General features: G+C 37.3%; 1 protein-coding gene across 1 annotated transcript; it reads left to right on the top strand.

The window, feature by feature from the left end:
- The first annotated feature begins 2,520 nt into the window (after window positions 1-2,520).
- MAP3K8 (mitogen-activated protein kinase kinase kinase 8) lies at window positions 2,521-23,603 on the top strand. The gene is made up of 7 exons (XM_052001158.1): window positions 2,521-7,298; window positions 12,990-13,157; window positions 14,490-14,751; window positions 15,826-15,932; window positions 20,352-20,504; window positions 21,435-21,678; window positions 22,559-23,603. Exons 1-7 carry the CDS (start codon window positions 6,963-6,965, stop codon window positions 22,690-22,692), a joined length of 1,404 nt encoding a protein of 467 aa, XP_051857118.1. The 5' UTR covers window positions 2,521-6,962; the 3' UTR covers window positions 22,693-23,603.
- The last annotated feature ends 1,845 nt before the right edge of the window (window positions 23,604-25,448 follow it).

The raw sequence follows: 25,448 nt of genomic DNA, 5'->3' as shown, positions 1-25,448 counted from the left end.
TGGGAGCTGCGGGAGCTGCTTCCTGCCTCCAGAATAATGCGGGAATTCCCCCTTGCCCCTCAGCCTGTCTCGCTTCTCCTAAGCCCCGCCCCAGGCCCCGCCCCCAACTCGTCCCCCGGTGCGTTTAGGACCTTGACACCCAGTGGGGAGGAGGAATTTCCCACCTCCCGGACTCAGGCTTCCCCTGCTATCGGGGCCACCTCTTTCTCATTACACAGAGAAAGGGGAAATGGAAAACATCAGAGGGGAGGGGGCGGCGTCGCCTGGTCTTCTCCGCAGCGCCACCCGTCGCTGGGCTCAGACGCAGTGAGTCAAGGAGCTGACTGAGTCTCGGAGCTGGCTGAGTCTCGGCGCTTAGCCGCGGCCGCTTCACTTTTGCTGGGGCGGAGACCCGGGGCCCGCACTCTGGCGCTCCTCACGGCTCTGGGCTCTCGCTCCACCCCCTTCTCGCTCACGTCGAATCTTTCCGGCGAAGCGGCAGCTCGGCCCTGGCCGGGGCCACACTCCCGCCGTGCGCGAGCTCGGAGGGCTCCAGGGGAGAGGTGCAGCGGGCCGCCCGCCCGTCGGGCTGCACGGGGGCTGCAGGTAGGACACGCACGGGAAGCTGGGGCGTCACGGGAGCACCGGGGGACTCGGCTGGAGTGAGGAGAGGACTTTTTTTTTTTTTGGCAGCGCCCCACTTCTCTGTCCCCGACTGCCGGGAAGAGGAGGGGAACTCCCTGGGGGCCAGCTGGATTTACGAACCAGCCGCTGCCGAGTTTCCTTTCTCTCGAACCCGGTCGGGATGCTACGAGATCCCGCTGGAAAGCACCTTGCGAAACTCTAACCGGTGGCGGTCTTTCGACCCCGCCTCCTTCCTTCTCGCTCCCGGTTCCCGTCTGTCCGCAAGACTTGGTCGTGCAGGTCTAGGCAGTGTCCGGAGAGGTGGGATTGACACCTCACCTCCTCCCACGGCCACCGGGGAACTCTCAGAGCTGGGTCCCAGGTGAGTGCGAGCCAGACCCGACTGCTCTCTGTACCCCTTTAAAATAGCAGTACCCGTAACTATCTACTAATAGATCAACCCAGTGCATCTTGGTGACCTAATCCTAAGAATTATTCCTAAACTTCAGGTTCTCAAGGGACTGATCATTTTAATGAAGTAACGAGATCGGGGGAGGCCAGACTGGAGGCGGGGGAAGGCGGGTTGGCTGGGGAGGCAGCAGGGAGTTTGGGGCTTTGGGGAGTCCGACTCAGTTGCTCCGAGTATTTTTTAAATGGCTTTTGCGTCATAGCGTCAAGACTGGGCTTTGGGGCTCGGAAGAATATGTCAACAAGGGGTGGGGGGAACTTCATGGAAATTACTTGTTGTCTGCGGGTTGCTCCCGTTTACCCTGACACCCCGAGGCGCAGCGTCCACTCCTTGCGGGCTCAGAAACTGACAGGTTCAACCAGAAAGTGTTGAAGATTATGTTTCAAGTTGTTGGTTGGGATTTTTCCAAAGGGAGTGAGGAAGGGAGAGGGAAGAGCCCAGTCTAGTCTGCGTGAAGTGATGTAAACTCTTGCTAATCTTCATCTTGGAGGGTGAATGGTTTGCACCAAAATAAGGGGCTGTTCCTTGAAATTGAAAATACATCAGCTTTACATACCATTACTTTGAGTAATTACTTTAGGCCAAATAGAATATTATCTCATCCGAAGTTTTTTTTTTTTTTTTTTTTTTTGAACTTACTGTTGACCTTCAAACCAGTTTTTCTCTGCTGTATAAAAGTTTGGCTTTTTGTGATTAACTAAAGCAATGGGTGTTTTAGCCCAATTAAAATACATCAGCATTAGGCTTTATTCTGGAAGGTCTCGCTTTAGAGATTCGAAGTGCTATCTGGACACTTGGCTACTCTTTTCTGTGGGAAAGGGAACACCCTCGTTTGTGTATTAAAGCCATCTTTAAATTAAAATTTTAAATTAAAATAAATCTTTGCACGTGGGACAATTGACCACTAAGTAAATTCTCCCCCTCCCACCCATTCTTGCAGGAACCTCAGTTTAAAATAAACTGGTGTAGGGCTCTTATATTGATTACTAGGGAGCAGCCACCCCCTCTATCAGGATTCTTGCAACCTACATCCCACAAGAAGATTCTTGCAGATGTTCAGTAGTTTACACTTTTAAGGCTGCTGTTTTAAAAGCCAAATAGATGATCTCTTTTGCCTCTTCAGGACTTTGAGATTAATAGGTTAGTATTATTCCCCCCACCCTTTTTTTTTTTCCTGATAAGAATACACCAAGTTTAATAAGGTGTGAAAGTATTGGACTGGAAGTCAGGAGACCAGTGTTTCTAAGAGTACATACTGTGAGCCTCTGGTTCCTCAAACATAAAACATGGTTTATTATACTTCACACTTATAAGGGGTTGCTATGAGGATAGCACTTGATAATCTTAAAGGCACTAGAGTAGTGAGTTGATTAACCTTAGGTGACCTCTGACTAGCTGCAGATAGGGACTTCTTACTCCACTTTTGATCTCAATTTAACAGAAATTAACCTAGTTACCTTTGCTATGGCTTTTACCTGGTGACTTAAGGCAAATGACTTTATACATCTCTCTTCCAGGTATAAAGTTTTGTAGGGATTTTGTTTGGCAACAAGTTGCTTATGCTCTGTAGAGGGGAGACATTGCATTTGGCTTACATAGCTACAAAGCATTCACTGCTGTGCCAGAACAACTTCACAATTAATCCATTCTTTCTGCTGCCTGCTTTCATTCTGTGCAAACTGAACTTGCTGAATCTCACCTTGCTCATCTTTAATATAGAATTTTAATGGTACCTGCACTATCTTGTGGATTCTCTAGACTAGCTCAGAAGGTATTAGTATATTGTTTATTCAGTTTAAAAAGCAACTCAGAAAACTTCACCACCTGCATCTGTAGTAGTTGGACCATAAGTTGGTCCAAAACACCATGTTACTGTTATGTCAGAGGGAGGGATATGGGTGACAGAACTGGATGCCATTTTAGTTTTATTGAGCACATTTAGTTGCAGTTTCTTCTTTTACAAAACAGACTTGAAAAACAGAAGTTACAACTTTACTTAGCATCCTGTTGACTTGGAGGGCTTATTGACTTACTAATGAAATATGTTTCTTAAAAAAAAAAAAAAAAGTCCATGGGTTCACATGACTCCAGAGAGGAAGCAGGGAAAAATTCCACAGAGTTTACACTTGGCTCAGCTGATGCCAATGTGAAAGGCATGCTTTTTAAATTCCTACAGATTGCCTCAAGAACTTATACCAAAATAACTTTTGAGGTGAGCCTGATCAAGAGTTTTAATGTTTGATCTTAAAATTGTTTAGCTTCTGAGTTCTACAATCTGAAAGTAAAATTTTAGGAAGGCTTTTATTTTTAAAATTATGTCTGTGACTTCATGTAGGGAATTCCCTCTTGCAATGGAGATTGGCCCTTACTTTGCAACCTATAGTCTAGAAGATTAATTAAAATAATATGAGGATGAGAGAATTGATTTACTCTTCCCAAAAGCCAACAGTACCCACAGGAAGATTGTCTTTTTTCATAATCATCCTTCTTTATACAAGGGCCAAAATAGTATATTAGCTGTGCTATACTATAGTGGTAGGCTTGTCTTCATGACAGATCAAGTACTTAATCCTTTTTTTTTTTTTTAATTTGGTTTTTTAGAAACTCTACTTAAGATAACTGGGAGCTAGGGCTACATCATCATTTTTCAGAGAAGCACCTAAGGTGAAACATATCCCATACCTAAGGCATCTGTAGGATTTAAGTCATCCATCACAGCCTAACAATGTGGGCCATATTCTCAGAGCTATGATCTGAAGAGAAGGCTATGATCTTTATCACCCTAGTAGAAGACTGTTGGACAGTTTATGATTACAGAATTCTGAAATGTTTGTATATCTTTGCAGAGTACGGAGGTGTTTCTTTCAGGAATTCTTACTTTGAACTAGAGACAATTGTCCATTTTTCAGGTAGTATTGCCCAATTATTGTCCCTTAGTTTTTCCAGCAAGAGAAACTATAAGACAGCAACAGGAATTGGGCCTTTAATTTTATTGGTATAGGTTATCAATATTTTGATTTCATGACTCTTACATTCTTAAAAATTAAAGATCAACTTCTTCCCTCCATTTTTGTTTGTGAGTTGTGTTTATTAATATTTCTCATAACAAAAATGTCTTATTATGAAGATAGTTATGACCCGTGGGAAGAATTTTGGAGCATAAGGGATCCTCAGACTACACAACTTCCAACTGAAGCCAGAAGTCATTGAACAATATTTAGCAGAATTTTTAAAAAAGCTAATAAAAAAAGATATATTTTAAAACTAAGTTAATATATGATTTAAAATGTTGTGTGTGACAATATTTTATGAGGATGTATTCTGATGGAAGTGGATTTCTTTGACAAAGAGACCTGAGTTTCAATTGATAAATGATGGACAGAAGCAGCTACATCCAAAGAAAGAACACTGGGAAACGAATGTAAACTATCTGCATTTTTGCTTTTCTTCCCGGGTTATTTTTACCTTCTGAATCCAATTCTTCCTGTGCAACAAGAGAACTGTTCAGTTCTGCAAACCTATATTGTATCTAGGATATACTGCAACATATCTAACATATATAGGACTGCTTGCCATCTAGGGATGGGGGTGGAGGGAGGGAGGGGAAAAATCGGAACAGAAACGAGTGCAAGGGATAATGTTGTAAAAAAAATTACCCTGGCATGGATTCTGTCAATATAAAGTTATTATTAAATAAAATAAAATAAAATAAAATGTTGTATGTGTGAATTTGTGGCCCCGGTTTCTATTTGAGTTGAATACCATTAGTCTAGAACATTGAGAGATTATGACTTGTAGTCACAAAGCCAGTATGTGCCTGAGGGTAGACTTGAACCCAATTTTCTATACATCAGGTTATGTTGCCTCTCCAAAGAAAATATCTCTTCTACTCATTTTTTTTTTTTTTGGATTGAAATGTTCTCTAGTATTGAGAAATTACTTAAATTCCCTCCCTTCCCTTTTATCTCCTTTTGAAAATTCCCAAGTGCTGCATCTGATGTGTATGATGCTATAACTCTAGAGGCAGCTAGGTGGCACAGTAGGTAGAGCACAGGCCTTGGAATCTGAAATTCAATTCCAACCTCAGACACTAGTTGTGTGACTCTGGGCAAGTCATTTAACCTGGCTTGCCTCAAAAAAAAAAAAAAAAAAAAAAAAAAAAAGTACTGTGACTAAGTATTGGTTTACTTTAGTTTAATAGCAAGCACATATTTCACTTTTGAATAATTAATATTGCATCCCTTTACCTGTAATTATGATCGCTGCTTGCATCATTAAAAAAACAAAATCCCCTTTCATAGCATCCAAATTCAGCTGAAGTATGTTTTTGATGAAGACAGGTAAAAAAAGCCTAATTCACTAGTTTAGTGGCATATATCCAGACTTGTAAACACTAGCAAAACTAAGATCTGAAACTGTAATCCATTTCCCAATAAGCACTTTGAATTTGTCCATTTAGATCCAGAATTATTTCCAGAAATAGAACTTTCATCTGATGAGCTCTCAAAGAATGTAACCCAAATTATTTGCATAGACACTGGCTCCAGAGAGTGAATTTCATTTGCCAAGTTAACTAATTGAAAGCCGTTTTATGATGTGCAGATTTTGTATGTAGAGATTCTTGTGGGAAGAACAGTGTTGTTGTTGATTTTTCAGGAGCAAGAGCCAAGAAAAAGTGTTTGGCTTGAAACTAGAATTATATTGGGCAGGTGGCCATAGAACTTCTGATCTTTAAGACCTCCTTGATTTGATCTGAAGTTAACTGCAAGGTTTTGATTTCAGAGTTGCATCTTCTGCTTTTTCTTTAAGCTGAGTTTTTCATAATTCTGGGTTTTGTTTCAGGTTATATTATTTGGGCTTTCAATAGTCTATGCCAATGGAGGGATATTCCCCTTTCTATTGTGTAAGTAAGTGAGAAGGCAATAAGTTTCCAAAAGCCCTTAAGGAGAAAAGTTATGTTTTGTTATTTTTTTACTTCTGTATTTCATGTATAATATAATTATGCAGATTATATACACATGTATGTGTGTGTATATGTGTGTACATGCACACTGGCACATTCATTGTGTATATACAAGTATTTATCTGTGGCACATAGGTGGTTTTCTTTCTGATTCCTGCTTTTGCTATGTCTAGTGCTTTCATCATCTATGCAATAGTCTTTTCTAAAAACCTTCTACCTGGTTTGTCAAATTGTACTAGATTGTTTTTTAATGGTGACTGAATTTAATGAATTTGTATCACTTTTACTTAGATTTAAGGAATTGATGTCCAGAAATAAACAAAAACTGATTGAATTGTAAAGAGTTGTTTATTGTACATCTGTTTATGACTTCTGAACTTAGTAAACCTTTTGAACAATAAACCTTGTTCTGGGATATACAGCTTGTAAGGCTCTGAAGCCAGATTTGAAAATGCCACCTAATTGCTCTAAATGTTGCTCTAGGCTATCTTTATTTCAAATGATCGGTGTTCCACAGAAACTAATGTTCTTGAAATTGATCTTCCAAATTTTCTTTCCTGTATTTCTCAAGAGGGTAAATATATAATGTTATAAGGTGAAATGATAGTTTTCTCTAACTTTAAACCTCTGGAGTTAAAGGCCAACCAACCTGATACTTTATAAACCATTTTAGCAAAATTTTGATACTTAAAAATAAATAACAATTTATTTCTCTCTCTCTCTGAAGACTTGTGGTGTTTTTCTCCATGTTGGGCACGTTAATGGTTATATTTATATCATACAATAAAATCTCTGGCTTATGTGTAAAGATGAAAATATTGAAATCTGTTCTCAGCTCTTTTCTTTCATTTATTTCAATTTACACTTCTTATTGTAACCAATAATTATCCTTTGACTTTTGCAGTTGACCCAGAAAACACAACAGTAATGGAGTATATGAGCACGGGAAGTGATGATAAAGAAGAAATTGATTTGTTGATTAAACACTTGAATATGTCTGATTTCATAGACATGATGGAAAATTTCTATCCAAGTGAAGAACCTGCAGCTTATGAACACAGCCTTGTCAACATGAGCCAGGACACTAATCAAAATGAAGAGCGTGCAGAATCACTTTTACTTAGTGGACAGGAGGTTTCTTTGCCATCATCTGTCAAATATGGAACTGTGGAAGACTTGCTTGCTTTTGCAAATCATGTTTCCAATGCCACAAAGCATTATTGTGGATGTCGGCCACAGGAATCTGGAATTCTGTTAAATACAGTAAGTAAATGTCCTTCCAAGTTTTTGCTTTTCATGATTTTTTTCCATTTGTATTATTGCTATTGTCTATTAGTCTAGAGATCACTCAGTGGATAGAGCAAAAAGACCAGTGTAGCTTAAAAATAGCTCAACCTTAGCCAGCTTTCACACTTTTAAATGTGGTAAGCATCACCCTCAAGTTAAAGATTCAACAGTATCTTTGTTAGAATTAACTTTTGATTTTTACTGAATGTGACTGAAAAGCAAGAGTTGTAACTCATATTTCTATAGGGTATCCCAAAAGTCTACACAAAAAACCTTTTCCCTGCAACTAGCTTCTAAAAGAGGTAGTAGGAATATAATTAGCTCTGATTTACACTTGAGGGTACTGAGGCTCAGAAGTCAAATGACTTTCCCATGCTCTTATAGCTAATAACTGTTGGAACTAGTACTCTACTTCATATCCTTCCCCACTCCAAACCAGAATGCCTGTTAATCTATTCCATATTTCCCGTCTTTAAACATTCAAAGACTAGTATTTTTATTAGTGGCCACTGAGTGTTTTGAACGAGGGGCCTCATAAGAAAAGTTTTTCCTCTTTTTGTGTAGTTTAGGCAAAATGATAGTAAGAATTCTTGGAAAGAAATGTTCTTATTCTAAAATAGAAATAATAACTGTACCTCACTTTTATTTGTAAAGACCAACTTATTGTTCATCTCAGTCATTTGGGGTAGTGGAGGACTAAGTGAAGTTCATTAAGTCATTGGAATTTTACCAGTAACTAGAGTCAATGATACAACTTATAAACTACAGGCTGCAAATATCTAATTACAAGCTCATCCTTTTTAATTGTCAGAGCGAGTGAGTGATAGATGTTGTGTTTGCTAGTTATCCCTAGAATGCAAATAATCTAAAACATTATGGCAACAAAATGTTGACCCAATAGAAGATCATGTGGTGTACTTGGGTGTGCCTTTGTTGTATTGATGTCCTTAGTGTCTTCGAGGTGGGGTTAAACATCATCAGACTCTAACCTAATTTAGAAACAACTGCCCACAGCTCTGAGAGCAGTTAGCAAACACTAACTGAAAGTGAAGACTTTGATATTATGTTCCTTAATCACAAAATAGGAAATTTTAAGGCGACCTGTGTAGAAGGAGAAAAACCAGCCCATGTCTAAAATCTGTACTTGATGAGTTTTTTTTTTCCATTTTTATTTCAAATGTCTGCCATCCCACATTCACTTTAATAAATAAGAATTCTCACTTGGATCAGCTAGGTGCCTGAATTGTTTGTCTTTGCTGGCAGCTGGCCATGTTCAGCTGTAATCTGATATTGTTCAAGATAAATCTGCTTAGTGTTTGCTTTGCTTGATAGTATGGAGATTGTAAACTCTATTGAATAGTAGATGGAGCAGAGTTCTTTCCTTCTGGGTGCCTTCACTTTTTCTGGTTAATTTCTAATAGAAAATATTTTTCATTATATATAATGCCATGATCAAACAACAAACATTTATTAAACACCTGCTGTGTGTCAGGTATTGTGCTAAATGCCGTAGATTCGCATATGAAAAGAAACAAACAAACAATTCCTGCCCATGGAAATTTAAAGTTTAATGGGGGAACACACCATATGGAAAGTAGAAGGGGGGCATTAAGGGATAGAAGTTAGTCAGAAGTCCCAAAGTAGTGAAACCAAGTGAGAGATGAAGACTAGGTGGCAGCCTGTAATTAAATGTCTAGATAGTCATCTTAAAGGTCAAAATGATCTATATATTTATTTGCAGTGAGATGTGTGTGTGTATCTGTAATTTTTGGTATAATAAAATTGATATAGAAAAGGGAAATTCCTTCCATGTGCTAGCTTCAGTCTCCATTTCCAGTATTATTAACTTCTGATATTTTTCTATCACTAATTCATATCTTTTTAGCAAAGATGGACTGTTTGTGCCATTCATTTCCTTCCAACTGGAATAGGGAGGGTTTCTCTAGCTACCAAAGCCTTTTCTATTCTCATAAGCCTGAATGCTATCTCCTTCACAAAACCTTTTGGAATTCACCAGCCTCTCCTTCAGAACCAAACCTGATCTTTCCTTTCCAAATGCTTTCTTTTAAAACCTAACCGTCTTATACCCCTGCTATGGTATGGTTGATAGCCACCTCTATATTAATTTTTGGTGTTCTTGTCTTTTCTTCCTACTGGATTGCAAGCTTCCTGAGGAGAAAAAAAAAAAAAACAACTATCCTGTCTTCTTCATGTTGGATTTTTATTTTCTCTATCCTAAGATCCTTGTGCTAGATCTGCTGTAGAAGAGATGTCTAGTAACTTAATGGCAGATTCAAATGACAAAATTTAGTCCTCCAAAAGAAATGACAGAAGTCACTACAGAATCAGCTTTCATTTTGAAGAATATGTAGAGAGTTTTGGAAGTGGTGGGGGGAAAGCCCCAAGTAGCTCTAGTGTTTTTTTATCACAGTTTTTAGAGAAGGCTACAGATCAGCACCCTGGAAGGTATAGAAGTACAGATATCTCAAAATTTGTTTTGCAGGCTTGTAAACATCATAATTACACATAGAAGGTGACAGCGGCAGAAAAATGGGTAGTATTGCTCTAAACATGTCATTATTGCCTTCACTAAAATGGTTATTAGGAGCAAAAGGGCATGATACCCAACAGGACCTTATGATAAATAAATAAATAAATAAATTCTTAATAGATTAATCTAGCATAATTTCAAGCTAGTGCCATTTCTAGTTGTGGTGATGATAGTATTAGTAATGATGGTGGTGATAATAATAGTGATAGCTGATAGTTGTTAAGGGCAATAACTTTCACAGACTACTTCTGAATATTTCCTTTAATTCTCATGACTCTGTAGATGGAGGGTAAGAATAATTTCTGGAATATGTGTTTATGTTAATAAGATTTTTTTATTTTTACTCTGCATATATTCCAGCATAGCAAAACTCTGGTGATACCATCTAAAACAGGAGACTGGATGCTTGTAATTTTCTAGCCCAAATGAGATACTGTTGCCCATGGATCCTTTGGTCTAAAGCATGTGTTTTTTGCTTAATAAGTCTTTGTGAAGAGAAACAAAGAATAATATAATTATATATATATAGGAAGGTAGCGTGACAATGTGAACACCATAGCCTTAGTTCAAATCTTGTCTCTGATAGTAGCCATTGTGTCTGACTCTTCATGACTCCATTTGGGGTTTTCTTGGTAGAGATACAGGAATGGTTTGCCATTTCCTTTTCCAACTCATTTTCTAAATGAGGAAACTGAGGCAAATAAGTTTCTTACCCAGGATCATGCAGCTAGTAAGCATATGAGGTTGGATTTGAATTCATGAAGTTGAGGTTCCTGGTTCCAAGGCCAGTATATTGCATCACCTTGCTGCCTGGATACTAATCCTCTGATCATAGGCAAATTACTTATCCTTTCCACACCTCAGTTTTCTTTTTTGTAAAAAGAGCATAATACAAGTAGTATGGACAATCAGCTAAATTTTTTTTTTTACTCAGTTTTTTCTTTAAGTTTTTGGTGTAGATGATATCTAGAGTTCTGTTCAAAAATATTCAAAATTATCTGATTCTAGTATTTATTCAGTATGTATGCCAGACGCAGATAAATAGGAAAATGCTTAAAAATATTCATTAATTTAAAATCATTGTATTTTTCACAACCTTGACAGTGATCTTGGTAAATTGGAAAAGTAGCAGAAGTAAATCACCGGACTTGCATAATATATATGTAGGAAAGGAGATTAAAAAAATTAAATTCAAATTGGAAGGACTGACCATATGCAAATATGTCAGGGGAAGATATGGATTTCACTGGAAAAAAAATTACCGACTAGGATTAAAATATTAGCACTGAATTGAAAACAATTTGATCATAATCATTGCGGAAAGTTGAGGTTTAATTATTGGCCCCAAGTCTAAAGAAGACTGGGAGCCACCAGAAATGACAGGAATTTAGATTATTTATTCAGGAGAAGATAAGGTTAATATGTACTCCGTGGTTACGTAGCCTAAATATATATATATGTATGTATTGCTGAGGTAATTGGGATTAAGTGACTTGCCCAGGGTCATACAGCCAAGAAGTGTTAAGTGTCTGAGGCCAGATGTGAACTCAGGTTTTCTGACTTCAGGGCTGGTGCTCTATCTACTGCACCAACTAGCTGCCCCCTAGTAAATATATTTTGATGCTGATACTTCAATGATGACATTCAGTGTTCATTCAAATAAGTTAAAGGGCTCTTATTGAGAGGATAGTAGCTACTAGTTCTCTGTCTTTCTGGATGGAATAAGAGATGTATTTAAACTATTGCATGAAGAATTTGGAATAGATATGATTAACATTTTTCTGAGAGAAAAATGTTTAAAATGTTAAAAATCAAATTCATTTACTTGGGGAACTTATGGAATTTCCATTATTATTGTTGTTGTTATTTTCAGAACAGGAAAACTATACTTCCAATAAAAGTGATAAGAATTATTTTGTCTGAAATGATAAGATAAAGTAAGGACTGTGTTCTTAGTATATTACTTGATTTCTTAAAACTCCCACCAGCTCCAAGATATTATTTCATAACATGGAAGGATCTGGTTTTGCTCTAGAAGAGACCAAAGTTGTTTTGTGCTTTTTAATGCCAATAGTGGCCTAATCCAAAGTTTTACTCACACTAATTGCTCAGTAGATGTTGATTCCTACGATGTTAAACTTGTTTTCTCCCCAATGGGTGTAGCATTTGGAGAATTTCAGCTAAAATTAATTATTTAGTCTTAACTGTTTTTAATAGTTAATAGTACCCATACAGAAGGCTAAACACAGTGAAATATACGCTGAATTCTCATTCTCACTCCCTTATTCATTGGCTTTTTAGTACTATTAGTCACATACCTTTCTTCCTCCCCCATCTACAGTCTTTCCTATGGTGGAGCTAAATAATCCAAATGTCATTTTGAATGTTTAATAATATTTTAATTCAGATTCATTGCATTTGGGAAAAATTGTGACAGGGTTAATTTTTTTTTTGGGGGGGGCAGTATGCATGTATTTAGGTTAATTTGCCGAAGGTATTATGTGCCTTCTTAATTTGGTTCCCAACATTAATATATGATTGACTGCCTTCTTTGATGTTCCAGAGGGTTGGAGACAGTCTGTGCAGAAACCGCCCTTTGGAAATATTTTTGCATGATTGCTGTTCTATAACATTCTTTAGGTAGTGCCTTTCTTAAAATGGCTCAGTCTCGCCTTGGCCCACTGTTTTTAGACTACTCCATGAGCAGTAGTTAATCTCTGAGGTGTGTGTCATGGGTGAGTAATAGCTATGTAGACTAACAGGTTATCATATTCTACTTAGAAACAAATCAACCTGCAGATCTGTTTATGCAATCATTGTTTTTAGTCAATCAGCCTGGTATGGCAGTAGTATTCCATAGTGCAAATAATTTTATAGGTTACAATTTAAAGAGCTTACTCACTGCTACACGGAAATTTGAGCAAGTTTCGCCAGGAATGAGTTTTCACATGCTTCCTTTGCCTTGTCAATGGTTCTAAATATAGCTTTCTGTGTATAGTGTGTCATGGTGATCACATGTGGTCAGTGGCATCTCTTCAGAAATATAGTACTTTGTAACATGTATTCAAAAGGACCTTTTTAATTGATGTTATATCTTTTTCAAAATCATTTAACAGGCCATCACCCCCCAAAATGGGAGATACCAGATCGATGCTGATGTTTTTCTCTTTCCATGGAAGCTGACTTATAGGAATATTGGCTCTGATTTCATTCCCCGGGGAGCTTTTGGAAAAGTATACTTAGCACAAGATAGGAGGACAAAAAAAAGAATGGCATGTAAACTGGTATGTATTTATAGCAAAAAATACTCCTTCCCATTCACATATTTTCCCCCTTGCATGTTTGAAATATTTTCATTAGATTGTAGTTCCTTTGGCTGGATACCATCTCAGAGCTGACCCATTTAAAAACATCTGTATTCACTGACTCACTTGCTACCTAAATTCTTGCAGACTGAGTTTTTGTGCTTCTAAGAAAGGGCCTACAGCTAGCCCAGAGCTGGGATATAACTTATTTGCTTTCATGCTGTTTCAGTGCTGTTTGTTATTACTTCCATGCTTAGAGGGAGGCATAGAACAATGAAAAGTTGTGGTGGATTCAGCCCACAGACCCCTTTCTCTTTCTGGGATGAGAAGTGGGAGAGAGATGGACAGGGAATTAATAATCAAAGGTTGGGAAAATAAGTTTGTTTGGTTGTTTTCTTCAGTTTGTAGGACTTCTCAAAACTTGGGCACATCTAAGAAGTAGATATCTTCAAAAGGCTGCATAGATATGTGAACACTTAATGATGGAACTGTTGTCTATGTTTTTAACCTATACTTAAATATTTATTATAGGTTAAATTTTATATAATATATAATTTTATAATTACAAACATACAGTGTACACATCTCTACCTGCTGCTAAGATGTGAAATTGAAACAGTCAGCCTCGTTGGTTTCTCTCTATGCTGAGAAGCATGTCACCATAAAATACCAGTGACTGGAGCTTATTGGCTGCCCCATTGAATAGGACACATCTTCACATCATTCTGAAAAGCCAGCGAAGGATTGGCTCTCAAATTCTAGCAGAATTAGACATACACTTGACTTAAGGACAGTGTATATGTTCAAAGACAGGATTATGTGTGTGTATGGTTTACATACACATAATCCTATCTTTTAATTTTATAGGCTAGATCAATGTTACCTGAAGTAAACACTTTTCCTTAAAACTTAAGTGATTCCCCATAGAGTCAGACCAACCCAGAGGGCAGTCAGTATATCCAGTGGGCTGTGGGAGTGACTACTCTTTCACTTTTTCAGGAGGTGGGAGGAATAAACAGTAGTGACCCATCACTTGTGGGAAGTCTCACTTAGCTACATAGTATTACGGTGATTTTCCAGTCTGGCTTTGTGGAGGCTAGCCTATGGCTTAGTCATTATTGTTATAATTATAATAATAATTATTTATCCTGTTGCACTGGCCATCTAAATATATCCTTTTGGCCACCTAGTTTATCTTAATTGATTATCTGCTAGATTCCCATTGTAAGACGTGAAGGAATTATACTGTCCTTATTCTGTCCTTAGTAGCATTATACTGTCCTTAATCTACCTCCTGTTTTTGTCATTTAGATTCCAGTAGATCAATTCAAGCCATCAGATGTTGAAATTCAGGCCTGTTTCCATCATGAAAATATTGCAGAACTATATGGTGCTGTCTTATGGGGTGAAACTATCCATCTCTTTATGGAAGCGGGTGAAGGGGGATCTGTTATGGAGAAGTTGGAGAGCTGTGGGCCAATGAGAGAATTTGAAATTATTTGGGTCACGAAGCATGTTCTGAAAGGACTTGATTTTCTTCACTCAAAGAAAGTAATACATCATGATATTAAACGTAAGTTATATCTCGTGGCTTTTTTTTTTTTTTTTTTTTTTTTTTTTGCGGGGAGGAGGGAGTTGCAGTGTGGGAGAATAGGTGGAACTGGATCTGTGATTTCATTTGACCAGCTGAATCCCTTTTACCATTGCTGAATGGAAGCAATTCTGCAGTTTATAAACTTATAGCCTGCTTGGGACTACTGAGAGGCTAAATAAGGTCATCACATATGACAAAGGATCTTTAAAAAAGTAGGAAAAGAAAAAAAGTGAGCAAAACTGATCAATGGTATCTCATCTCTTTTTTGAAGCTGTATAAAACAAATACATTAAATATTGAAAATTCTCCTTGTAATATCTAGAACTAGACAGAATTCATATTGTCCTAGTCTAGTAACCCATCATGACATGGAGATTACGCTGGATCCTGAAGACTATGCCAATGGAGTACAAACTCTCTCAAGATTTAGGAGTATAGATCCCAAAACGGGATTTTGTCCACAGCCCAATCTAATTGGAGCACTGGAGAGCTTGTCATTAAGTGCAGACTTCTTTTTCTGGCTGTAACAATTCAAACACATGAATGTAATCTGTTTAAATTGAGCAGCCTCGTAATTTGTATTTGTAAAGGGGATAGGCTCTTGGATAACATGATGGATCCTTGACATTTATTAGCAAATATTAAAAAGAACCAGTATAAAACTTGTTGTATACATTAGACCCCATTGAATGCTCAGCTTTTATAGGGGCAGAATTGGGATTTTTGTTTTCTCTTTCCTAACAATGATGTAGTTACATTGTGACATCATTCATGTCTACATTTTTGCTTTGAGAATTCATAAGTTTGAGTCCCTGACTACTTTGTTAGCATGTATTGGTCATTTTTGTTCAAACTGAGCTGCTCCTATGCTTAAAATCTAAATCTTTCTCCCACTTCCTTTTAAAAAAACAAAAACAAAAACCAGACAGATGCTCATCCTTTTGTTGGCTTTGATATCTATCACTTTGTGCATTGTTGTATCATAACATATGTGTTGTATCATAACATATGTATACATTTTTAGACTAAAAAAGTATTTTGTTTCTGTTGTAGCTAGCAACATTGTTTTCATGTCGACAAAAGCTGTGTTGGTAGATTTTGGCCTGAGTGTTAAAATGACAGAAGAGATATATTTTCCTAAGGATCTTCGGGGAACAGAGGTAATTAATTATATGTAATATCCAAGAAAATACTTTGACTTTTAAAGATTTTTTTAGTAATGGTTCTAGAATGCCTAAAAGGAAGGAAAAGCCTGTGACAGATGTTCTGTAAGTTGATACTATTACTAGCTTTTCTTAAAGTAAAGGGATGATTGTGGCTGAATTTAATTTGTATACTGAATAATGAACAAATATGAGCCAAAAACAAAATAGCAATAATATTTAAGGTTTCTATGAAGCAAAAAGGAGCAGAATTTCCTGAAATGAAGGGAAATTTAATCCCAGGGTTTTTCATACCCTCACAATGCTTAGATTTGTCATCAGTAAATTCCTTAATAGGCCATAACCATTTTGAATATCTGTTAGTGAAATGTTCTTCTCTCTCTTCTTCCTTTAATTTGTAAGGAGGGATTTTTTCAACTAAGTCTCTTTTCTCTGGACTGGAAGCATAGTGGTTACTCCTTTCATGATGCATTGGCAAGGAAGCTTTGACTGTCCTTTCTGAGGTAGAATGGTTTGTTACTGTTCATGATGGCTTCTTAGCAGCTTGCCATATTGACAGCAGATTTAGAGTTCATATGTCATGGGATTTAGCCGACTGTAGCTCAGAACTCTTGCAGTCTCTTAGCATGAGGTTCACCTCATAGTATACATTACAGGTATGCATGATGGTGCACTCTGGTCCCAAAGGGACCATTTTTAAACTACATAATCTTTGCACTTGTACATGGATGTCTTTGAGCCAGAAGAAAAGGCTTGTAAGTTCTTGGCCCAAAGTAAGTTTTTTGTTTTTTCTTTGTCACTTGATATGAAAGGCAATACGGTCCAGTGGATAGAGAGTTATCTTTAAAGTCATGAAGGCCTATGTTCAACTCTTGCTTCTGACTGATGCTTGCTGTCTGACCTTGGGTAAATCTTTGGAAAATGCTTCAGGATATCTTGTTATCAGTTTTAAAATATGAAGCATCATAAATTTTTTCTTCCCTTGGAGTTGTAAGAAAACAAACCAAAAAACCCAAACTAGTTATGGCATTAACTTCACCTCATTCCTCTCCCCTCTACTACTTTTCTCCAGTAATATAATTGAATCATACTATTATGCATTGTGCAATGCTTGAGGGGGGAAAACAGACCTTCTCTGGGAATCTTCTGTGGAAAAGGGCAATGCCTATCTGAGTTAGAAATCCAGTTATGTAGTGTTCTGCTGATAAGTAGCATTTAGATGGTATATTTTTTTCTGCAACAGAAAATTGTTTCTTGTAGATTAACTAGAAAGATTTGCAAGAGAACTTCACAATGATTTTGAAGCTCCAAATGCCAGAGCTAGTCTATATCTTGGGAGTAACAAAATGACAGTTGTCAAATTTTGACTCTATAGTGGGAAGTTAAAAGTTGAAGGAGTATTTCTGGGCAGTAACATTGCATTTTATTGAGGGAAAAAACTGGGAAAAACCAGAAGTTAAAACATGAGAGAAACGAATCAATATTAGGATGATTAATTTGAAACCATCACACATTTTTCTTGTTCGCAAAGATTCTATATGTTTTTGATTAAAACCATTTTCCTTTTGTTTGATTCTAACTTATGTGGTGGATCAATTAATCAATCACAGAACATTTATTATGTCCCCACCATGTGTCAGGTACTTTGTATTTGGCTAGGGATGCCAATGACAGAATGAAATAAACCAGTTTCAAAAAGCTTACATACTAATGAGGGAGAGAATAGGAAATATGTATATGTGTGTATATATAATTTACAAAATAAGTATAAAGAGAATAAATACAAATAAGTGCTAGTTAGCAAATGGAGTGCTGTTTATGAGAAACAGAAAAACCAGTTATGCTGGATGAGACTGAACAAATAGTTTGAGGCCAAGTTGGAAAGAGTCTAAAACTCTTCATGTAGCCAAACAGAAATTTATGCTTTAATATAACTTATACTAGAGGAAATTGAGATCTGCTGGAGTTTATGTCTATTTTTCTGGGGTGGGGGGGTGGAGAGACAGCATGGAGTGGTGAAGTAAAAGGAGTGTTGGGTCCCTTTATTCATGAAGTCACTGACTGGATGGGTGTGCAAACTACTAGCATAACCATGGAGGTCACAGAATCTCTTCAAACAAGCTCCATTCTCATCTATAAAAAAGAATTGTGAGGCTGAAATAAAATGTGTGTGTGTGTGTATGCACACATTTACACACATATACACATATGGACATACACACATACACACACACATATATATGTATGTGTGTGTGTGTGTGTGTGTGTATGAATGATGTCCTTTATAAATCTTACATTAGTCAATGAATGTCTTTCTTCTACTACCCAGTAAGCTCATTGAAGGCAAAGATGGCTCCTGAAAGTTTATCTGCTTGCATCCAGCTTAGCACACCATTAAGTAATAGCTTGCTTAATGTAATTGCACAATAGAGCCTATATTAGAATTCAGTCACAGCTGAATGAATTGGATCATTAATAAAACAAAACAAAAGCAATCTTCTGTGAATCATTACATGGAGGGCCCAAAAGAATATCTGCTGTAGGTTCACTGTGATGTAGCGCAACGCTTCTTAAACTGTGGGTTTTGACTCCATATGAAGCTGTGCAACTGAACAAGGGGGTGGCAAATTTTTAATTCATTTAAAGTAAATGATTTGTGTACCTTTTTACATACCTGTATGTCCTGGGGTTGTGTAAAAAATTTCCAAGGCACCAAGGGATCTCGAGTGCAAAGAGTTTAAAAAGTTTTAGAGGTAGCATCTATTTGTCCTCATAGACACAATTTCTCAGTTCCAAAAACATAGAAAATTAAATAATTTAAAGAATTCTGACCAAAAAATTCAATCTTTTTTTGCTTTGGAAGTTTCTCTTTGATTCAGCCCCATCATTTAACTGATGAACAAACCAATTCAGAGATGTTATCTCTTCTCCAAGATCTCAAAGCCAGAGCCAGAGCCATTGCTAGGGCTCAAGCCTCCTCGCTCCTAAACCAAAGCTTTAGCCTGCGTTATAATCATTCTCCTATACCAGCAGCATAATCACTAAGTCATCATTAAAGTGTGATAAGAACCAACCATAAGATCTTAGATTCTTAATTTTTTTTATTTTATTTATTCATTTTTTGATTCTTAATCTTTTGTCTGTTATACAGTCCTTATAAGCCTATGAAACTCTTCTCAGAATAATGTTAAATGCAGAAAGGGAAACACAAAGGATTTACAAAGGAAACCAAAGATTAGTAAAAATAAGGATATACTTTTTTTTCCATCCAAGTTCATGAATTTCTTGAAATCTATACAATCCTATTAATATCTCCAATCTCAAACAGTTTGGCTTTATTATAAAAAGTTATCATATACATTTAAGTTCATTGCTCCAAAGCTGTGGAAATCCTTTGAAATCTAAATTCATAAATTCATCAGTATTTGCTCCAGAGTACTTGGAATCACTGTAGATTCTGTCTGATTTGAGTGTTCAAAGAAGACTATCATCTCCTCAGATTTTGGGCCCCAGGAAATAATTGAGTAGGAGTCAGAATGGAGATAAGTCATTCTTCCTGAACTAGGTACTTGATAGAACTTAATTCCCAGAACATTAGTCATATTTATATTCAAATATAAGTATCAAAACCCCATTTTCAAGCCAAGTAAAAATGATTTGATGATAATTTCTAATTTTTGGAGCATTCATACTCTGTGTGAGTAATCAAAAACCTATCCGCTTTAAATAATAAATAAAATTCATATTTTAATTTAGAAAAGTCCTACCAAGCAGAGTGGTGGTGCAGTCTACCTGTAATCCCTACTTTATTGGGTAGGTTGAGACAAGCAGATTTCTTAAGTTCAGAAGTGTTGAATTGCAGTGGGCTGAGGCTCCTGGCTCTCTATTAACATTATTAATTACATAATTAATAATAAAAATTCACTTCCTATGGTGAGATGTGTTGAACCAACCTGAGTGGAATAAATAGGAAGGCAAGACAGATCAAAACTTAAAAAGAAAATTTAAATGAAAGACAAACTAAAAACCTTCAACTCATCAAGAAAACCATTTAAGTGCAGTAGGTTATTGCTTACAGCAAGATGGAAAGCCTTCGTTCTTTGCTTGGCATCAGGTCTCTTCTTGACTAAATCTGCAGCATCTTCAGCTTGTGGCTGAAAGGCATTCTTTGTCAGGTTAGTTTACTCCCTCAGCCAAGGTTGCCTGGTTCCCCAAATAAAGTATATCTCTTATTTTCCGTAACTGGAAGAAGCAAGCATTGTCTCCTCTGCAGAGGAGAGAGGGTTTGATAGAAATGATAAGGCCAGGGGGAATTCCCAGAATTGGAGCAGGGAAATAAATACTAAAACAACCAAATGAGGGAGCATCAGACTAACTTTTTCCTTTTTCCCCCTTCTCTTCCCCCCCCCCACCCAGATTTACATGAGCCCAGAAGTGATTCTCTGCAGAGGCCATTCGACAAAAGCCGATATCTACAGCTTGGGGGCCACCCTCATCCACATGCAGACGGGTACTCCTCCCTGGGTGAAACGCTACCCTCGCTCTGCCTATCCCTCCTACCTTTACATAGTAAGTAGAAATCATCAAACTGGCTGTGGGAGGGATGGTTCAGCCTGGACTGGGAAAATTCTGTTTAAACAAGCTCCTAGGCCCCCCAAGAGTGTGGAAATGGTGCTGAGTCACAAGTGCTTCCTATGTTGGAGGCCATTAATAATAAAAATAATAACAACAATGATACAAAAGAAGGGGCCTTTTGGGCCTGAATCAGCCATCTATGAAGCATTAATATTTCTTTTTATCCCATAAAATTAAAGTACTTGGCAGCAACTTGGAAATGATCCAAATCTCCAAGCACTTTGAACTCTTTGAGATGGGATTTTTTTTAACTTGGGATCAAGGGAACTTAAGATTTCAGGAGATCCATGAACTTGGATAGAAAAAAAAGACCTTATTTTCACCTATATATAACTGAAATTCAGCATTTCTGTTAATTAAGAATGTAAAAACCAGTGGGTTTTTTTTTCTGAAAATGGTTTTCTAGACTTCAGCACATCACTAAAGAGATCCATGACTCAGAAAACATTATGAACTTCTATGCTAAGTGAAACAAAACTAAGCCTTTTGATCCCTCTGAGAGCCAGGGGTCCAAGTGGGGCAATGCCATTCTCCCTTCTCAAAGGAAAAACTACTGAGACTTTGCTAAAGCAGCATAAACTGAGTTCTTGACTTTATCATGGAGCTGGCAGATAAGAGATAATCCATTCTAAATACAGTGCTTTTAGACAGTGCATCCAGGGTTTGAGTGGAAACCCCTATTCTTGGTGAATAGTATTGTTGTTTTCTGGCTAACAGGAGGAGTGGGGGAATCGGTGACAGAAAGAATGTCTTTTCCAGGGACTGCTCCCTAGAGCATTTTTTTCTATGAGATTATTCCCCCCACACACACCTCCCATTCCACAATCTGTTCTTTGTACATTAAGAAAATCGGTTTGTTATTAGATTCACAAGCAGGCTCCTCCTTTGGAAGATATCGCTCAGGACTCTAGCCCAGGTATGAGAGAACTGATAGAAGCAGCATTGGAAAGAAACCCCAACCAGCGGCCGACTGCGGCCAATTTACTAAAGCACGAGGCCCTGTACCCTCCCCGAGAGGAGCAGCCGCGTTGTCAGAGTCTGGACTCAGCCCTTTTTGAGAGGAAAAGAATAACAAGAAAGGATTTGGAACTGCCAGAGAACATCACAGGTACGAGCTCTCTGAGTCTGTTGCCTCCAAGCTTGCTAAATTCTGATGCCTCTCCAGGTTCCTTTTTTTGAAGGTTATGGAATAATAGCAGATCATGAGTGACTATAACCATATCTAGGATTTTAGAAACGAGTTTTGGGTTTTTTTTCCCTCATTGAGAATCAGTTGACTAGAAAATCCCAATGCTCATCCATGGTAAATGGTCATCCAATTGGTCGCTAGAGGATAGTTCCTACATCTGGACATTATGGTCCTATTCTGAGTGGTATCTGACTTCATGCAACAGATAAATTCGTTTTTAAGTAAATGAGCTGTATTCCCAGTTATTCCCCATTAAGGAATAATGTGTGTTTATCATTTTCTTTTTATTAAAAGCTATTGGAGTCCTACTCTGTTCCCTGTGCAGCTCCTAACCATCCCCTGATGGGGTTCTCTTTTAAGGAATATCAGAATGTTGGGTTCTCCCTGTTTCTCTTTTAAGAAATACCTGTGGGCAGCTAGTTGGTGCAGTGGATAGAGCACCTGCCCTGAAATCAAGAGGACCTGAATTCAAATTTGACCTCAGACACTTTAAACATCCTAGCTGTGTGACTCTGGACATGTCACAACCCCAATTGCCTCAGCAAAAAAAAAAAAAAAAAAAAGAATTATCTGGATGTTGAGTTCCTCTGTCATCTCATAGCCATTTTCTCTCTTAACTGCTCTTTGGTCTGTTTCATCTGAGGTGGGCATTTGAGGAAAAACACTCAAGCATAACCTTTTGGAATAAAATCAGATTTTTAAAAGGCTTCTCTGCATGTCCCACATGATTGTTGATTAAATGTCTGTCAGGTCTGTTCTGGATGGCAAATTTATAGTTGTCCAATTGTTGTTTTCGCAGATTCCTCTTCGTGCACAGGGAGCACAGAAGAATCTGAAGCAATGAAGAGACAACGGTCTCTCTACATCGACCTCGGAGCCCTGGCTGGCTATTTTAACATTGTCCGAGGACCTCCCACGCTGGAGTATGGTTGATAGCCAGCACCATCTGCTTTGAGTTAGTTTATATTCTCCTAGGAGATTTAAAAATGAATCTACATAGTGACTACGTAGTTGGTGGTATCACGGGTCTTTTAGCTAGATGGTATGGGCTCTACGCTGCCCATATACAGTTTATTTCTGAAACTGGACTGGTATAAACTAAGAAGAAATGTTCTCACATCCCTGATGATAAACCCCAAATAAGATGGTTGATATGATTTGAAGAAGGACTTTCTGGTGATTGGCTCCATCTACTATGTACTTTGATGTTTTCAGTTTTGAATGATTATAAGAATACATTAATGTAGAAATTACGACTTGTGTTTCTAAGTTTAAGAAATCTTCATTTATTGGAGAATGTTTATTGTTTTTGAACAGTGTTTTCTTGAGCCCTTGATGTTAGATTCTGATAAAAATTGAATTGACTCTTCTGAGGGATGCTAAGAGTACTGTTTTAATCACCAATAAGGTCAGCCAGTGTAATGGAATGGCTAATTGAATGTATCCCTAGCAATCTGTCACTAATGACGTCCTGTTATGTTCCTATGGAAACAATTTTTACTGTACATGCTGTGCTTAATACATTTAAAACACAATGTTTTGGATGTCGGCAAAACTGTGTAAACCACATAATTCTGTACATCCGATGGGATGAATGAGTGAACTTCTAGGAAAAACTGAAACATTTGTAATGTTGAAATGCTTGAAGCATTTGAGTTTTGAAAGAGCATACTGTGTATGTTGTATATCAAATGCTTCCAGGAACAATCCTGTACTTTTGACATTATAAACTATTTAAGAATATGATTAAAATGTATTTTTGGGTAACAAAATATGATGAAACAAAATATTTTGTCTAATGTGGACTGGTCAAATCAGCCGAATAAATTCCATATTTTGTCTTAGCTATGGTGTATGGTTTTCTTTTTAACTGTGATTATCTTGTCTCATACCCTTTTATGCCTGTGCTTCTTTTTATTCTGTTCTATCATTGTTTCTCCATCATTCATTTGGAGATGCAAGACAGTAAGCTGTCTTTTCAAAATTCAATTGAGATCCTAAGCATCAGATTTTAAAGAAAGCTATTGAATCAAATCAATTCTGCCCTCTAAATTTTTGAGAATGTTTGTTATAAACACAAAGGGATAGTACTAGTCTTTAGGAGTTTTGGTTTTTTTAGGATAAAACTATTACATATCTTCATTATTTCTCTGTCAGGTAGCTAAGGCTAGAATAAATCTAGTAGTAGCTATTATTCCAATACAGTTAATCCTTGAAGAGGGATGGAAGGGAGGAAGTGGTGCAGGATGGGAATGAAAGAGACAGGACAAAATCTCTTAAAAGTTGACCAGGGTAGGGAAGAAAGTTAAGGAAGTTCCAACCCCTTCATCACAGGGGTTGGCAGTGAAACTGGCCAAGAAGGAGACAATGATGTTATCATAAGTATAGACCTTTTCTGGTCATACCAGGGCCCAGTTCCAGCTCAAGGAAGAGGAAAGCCAGGCACTGGAGAAACCTGTATGCTAGGGAGTGGAATATGATTTCTGTATTGCTGAGAAGGAAAATGTTCTAAAAGGGAGGGAAAGCCCCTTAGGATAGACCAAGAAGAGCAGAGGTTCTTAGCTCATCTTTATTAAAATACCTTGGGGAGAGAGTTTTGGAACACTTCTGTGTCCCATGAAATTTCCTTCTTTGGTAACAATTTAAAAAAAATTTAATAGCTTTTTATTTACAAGTTAAATGCTTGGGTAATTTTACAGCATTGACAATTACCAAATCTTTCGTTCCAATTTTTCCCCTTCTTCCCCCCATCTCCTCCCTTAGATAACAGGATGACCAATACATGTTAAATATGTTAAAAGTATAAATTAAATACAAACTAAGTATACATGTCCAAACCATTATTTTGCTGTACAAAAAGAATCAGACTCTGAAATATTATACAATTAGCCTGTGAAGGAAATAAAAAATGCAGGTGGGCAAAAATATGGGGATTAGGAATTCTATGTAATGGTTCTTAGTCATCTCCTAGAGTTTTTTCACTGGGTGTAGTTGGTTCAGTTCATTACTGCTCCATTGGAACTGATTTGGTTCATCTCATTGCTGAACATGGCCAGGTCCATCAGAATTGATTATCATATAGTATTGTTGTTGAAGTATATAATGATCTCCTGGTCCTGCTCATTTCACTCAGCATCAGTTCATGTAAGTCTCTCTAGGCCTTTCTGAAGTCATTTCTTATTTGGAAATAATTTTTGACAGTGAAATATTGGAGAGCACCTTCATTAATAGCAATTAGTGAAGTGTTTAGTAGATAAACAGAAAATATGAACAAATCTTAGACTTTCATGGTTTTTATTCCCCTGCAATTTCATGTTAAAAAGTGCTTCTCTTTTTTCCCTTCTGGTTCTTAGATCTAAAAAGCATAATATTCAGAGCCAAATCACTTAGGAATTCATTTCTTCCAAGTCAAAAAGAAAAAAAAAATTAAAGCAGAATTCTTTTCTTTTAATAGAATTTCCTTTTTCCAAATACATGCAAAGATTTGGAAACTAGTGTTCCAAATTTTTCTCCTCCCATTCCTTCTCTCCCCCTCCCCAAGGTAGCAAATAGTCCAATATAAATTAAACATGTGCACAGAATTCTTTTCCTTAACCCTATATATGCTTCAGCCTTCAGCCTTTGGTTTAGAATTAACCAAATCATGAGTCCAACCATTTCTCCTCTCCACCTCACAGACACATCTCTCA

This window comes from Antechinus flavipes, chromosome 5 (assembly GCF_016432865.1).
Source record: "Antechinus flavipes isolate AdamAnt ecotype Samford, QLD, Australia chromosome 5, AdamAnt_v2, whole genome shotgun sequence".
NCBI classification, from domain to species: domain Eukaryota; kingdom Metazoa; phylum Chordata; class Mammalia; order Dasyuromorphia; family Dasyuridae; genus Antechinus; species Antechinus flavipes.
This window is presented reverse-complemented; position numbering and strand designations above follow the sequence as displayed.

Coding starts and splice junctions, on each gene's coding strand:
- MAP3K8 (XM_052001158.1), top strand. CDS start 6,963: ATGGAGTATATGAGCACGGGAAGTGATGATAAAGAAGAAATTGATTTG. Junction 13,158..14,489: donor AAAGAATGGCATGTAAACTG/GTATGTATTTAT, acceptor TTTGTCATTTAG/ATTCCAGTAGATCAATTCAA. Junction 15,933..20,351: donor AGGATCTTCGGGGAACAGAG/GTAATTAATTAT, acceptor CCCCCCACCCAG/ATTTACATGAGCCCAGAAGT.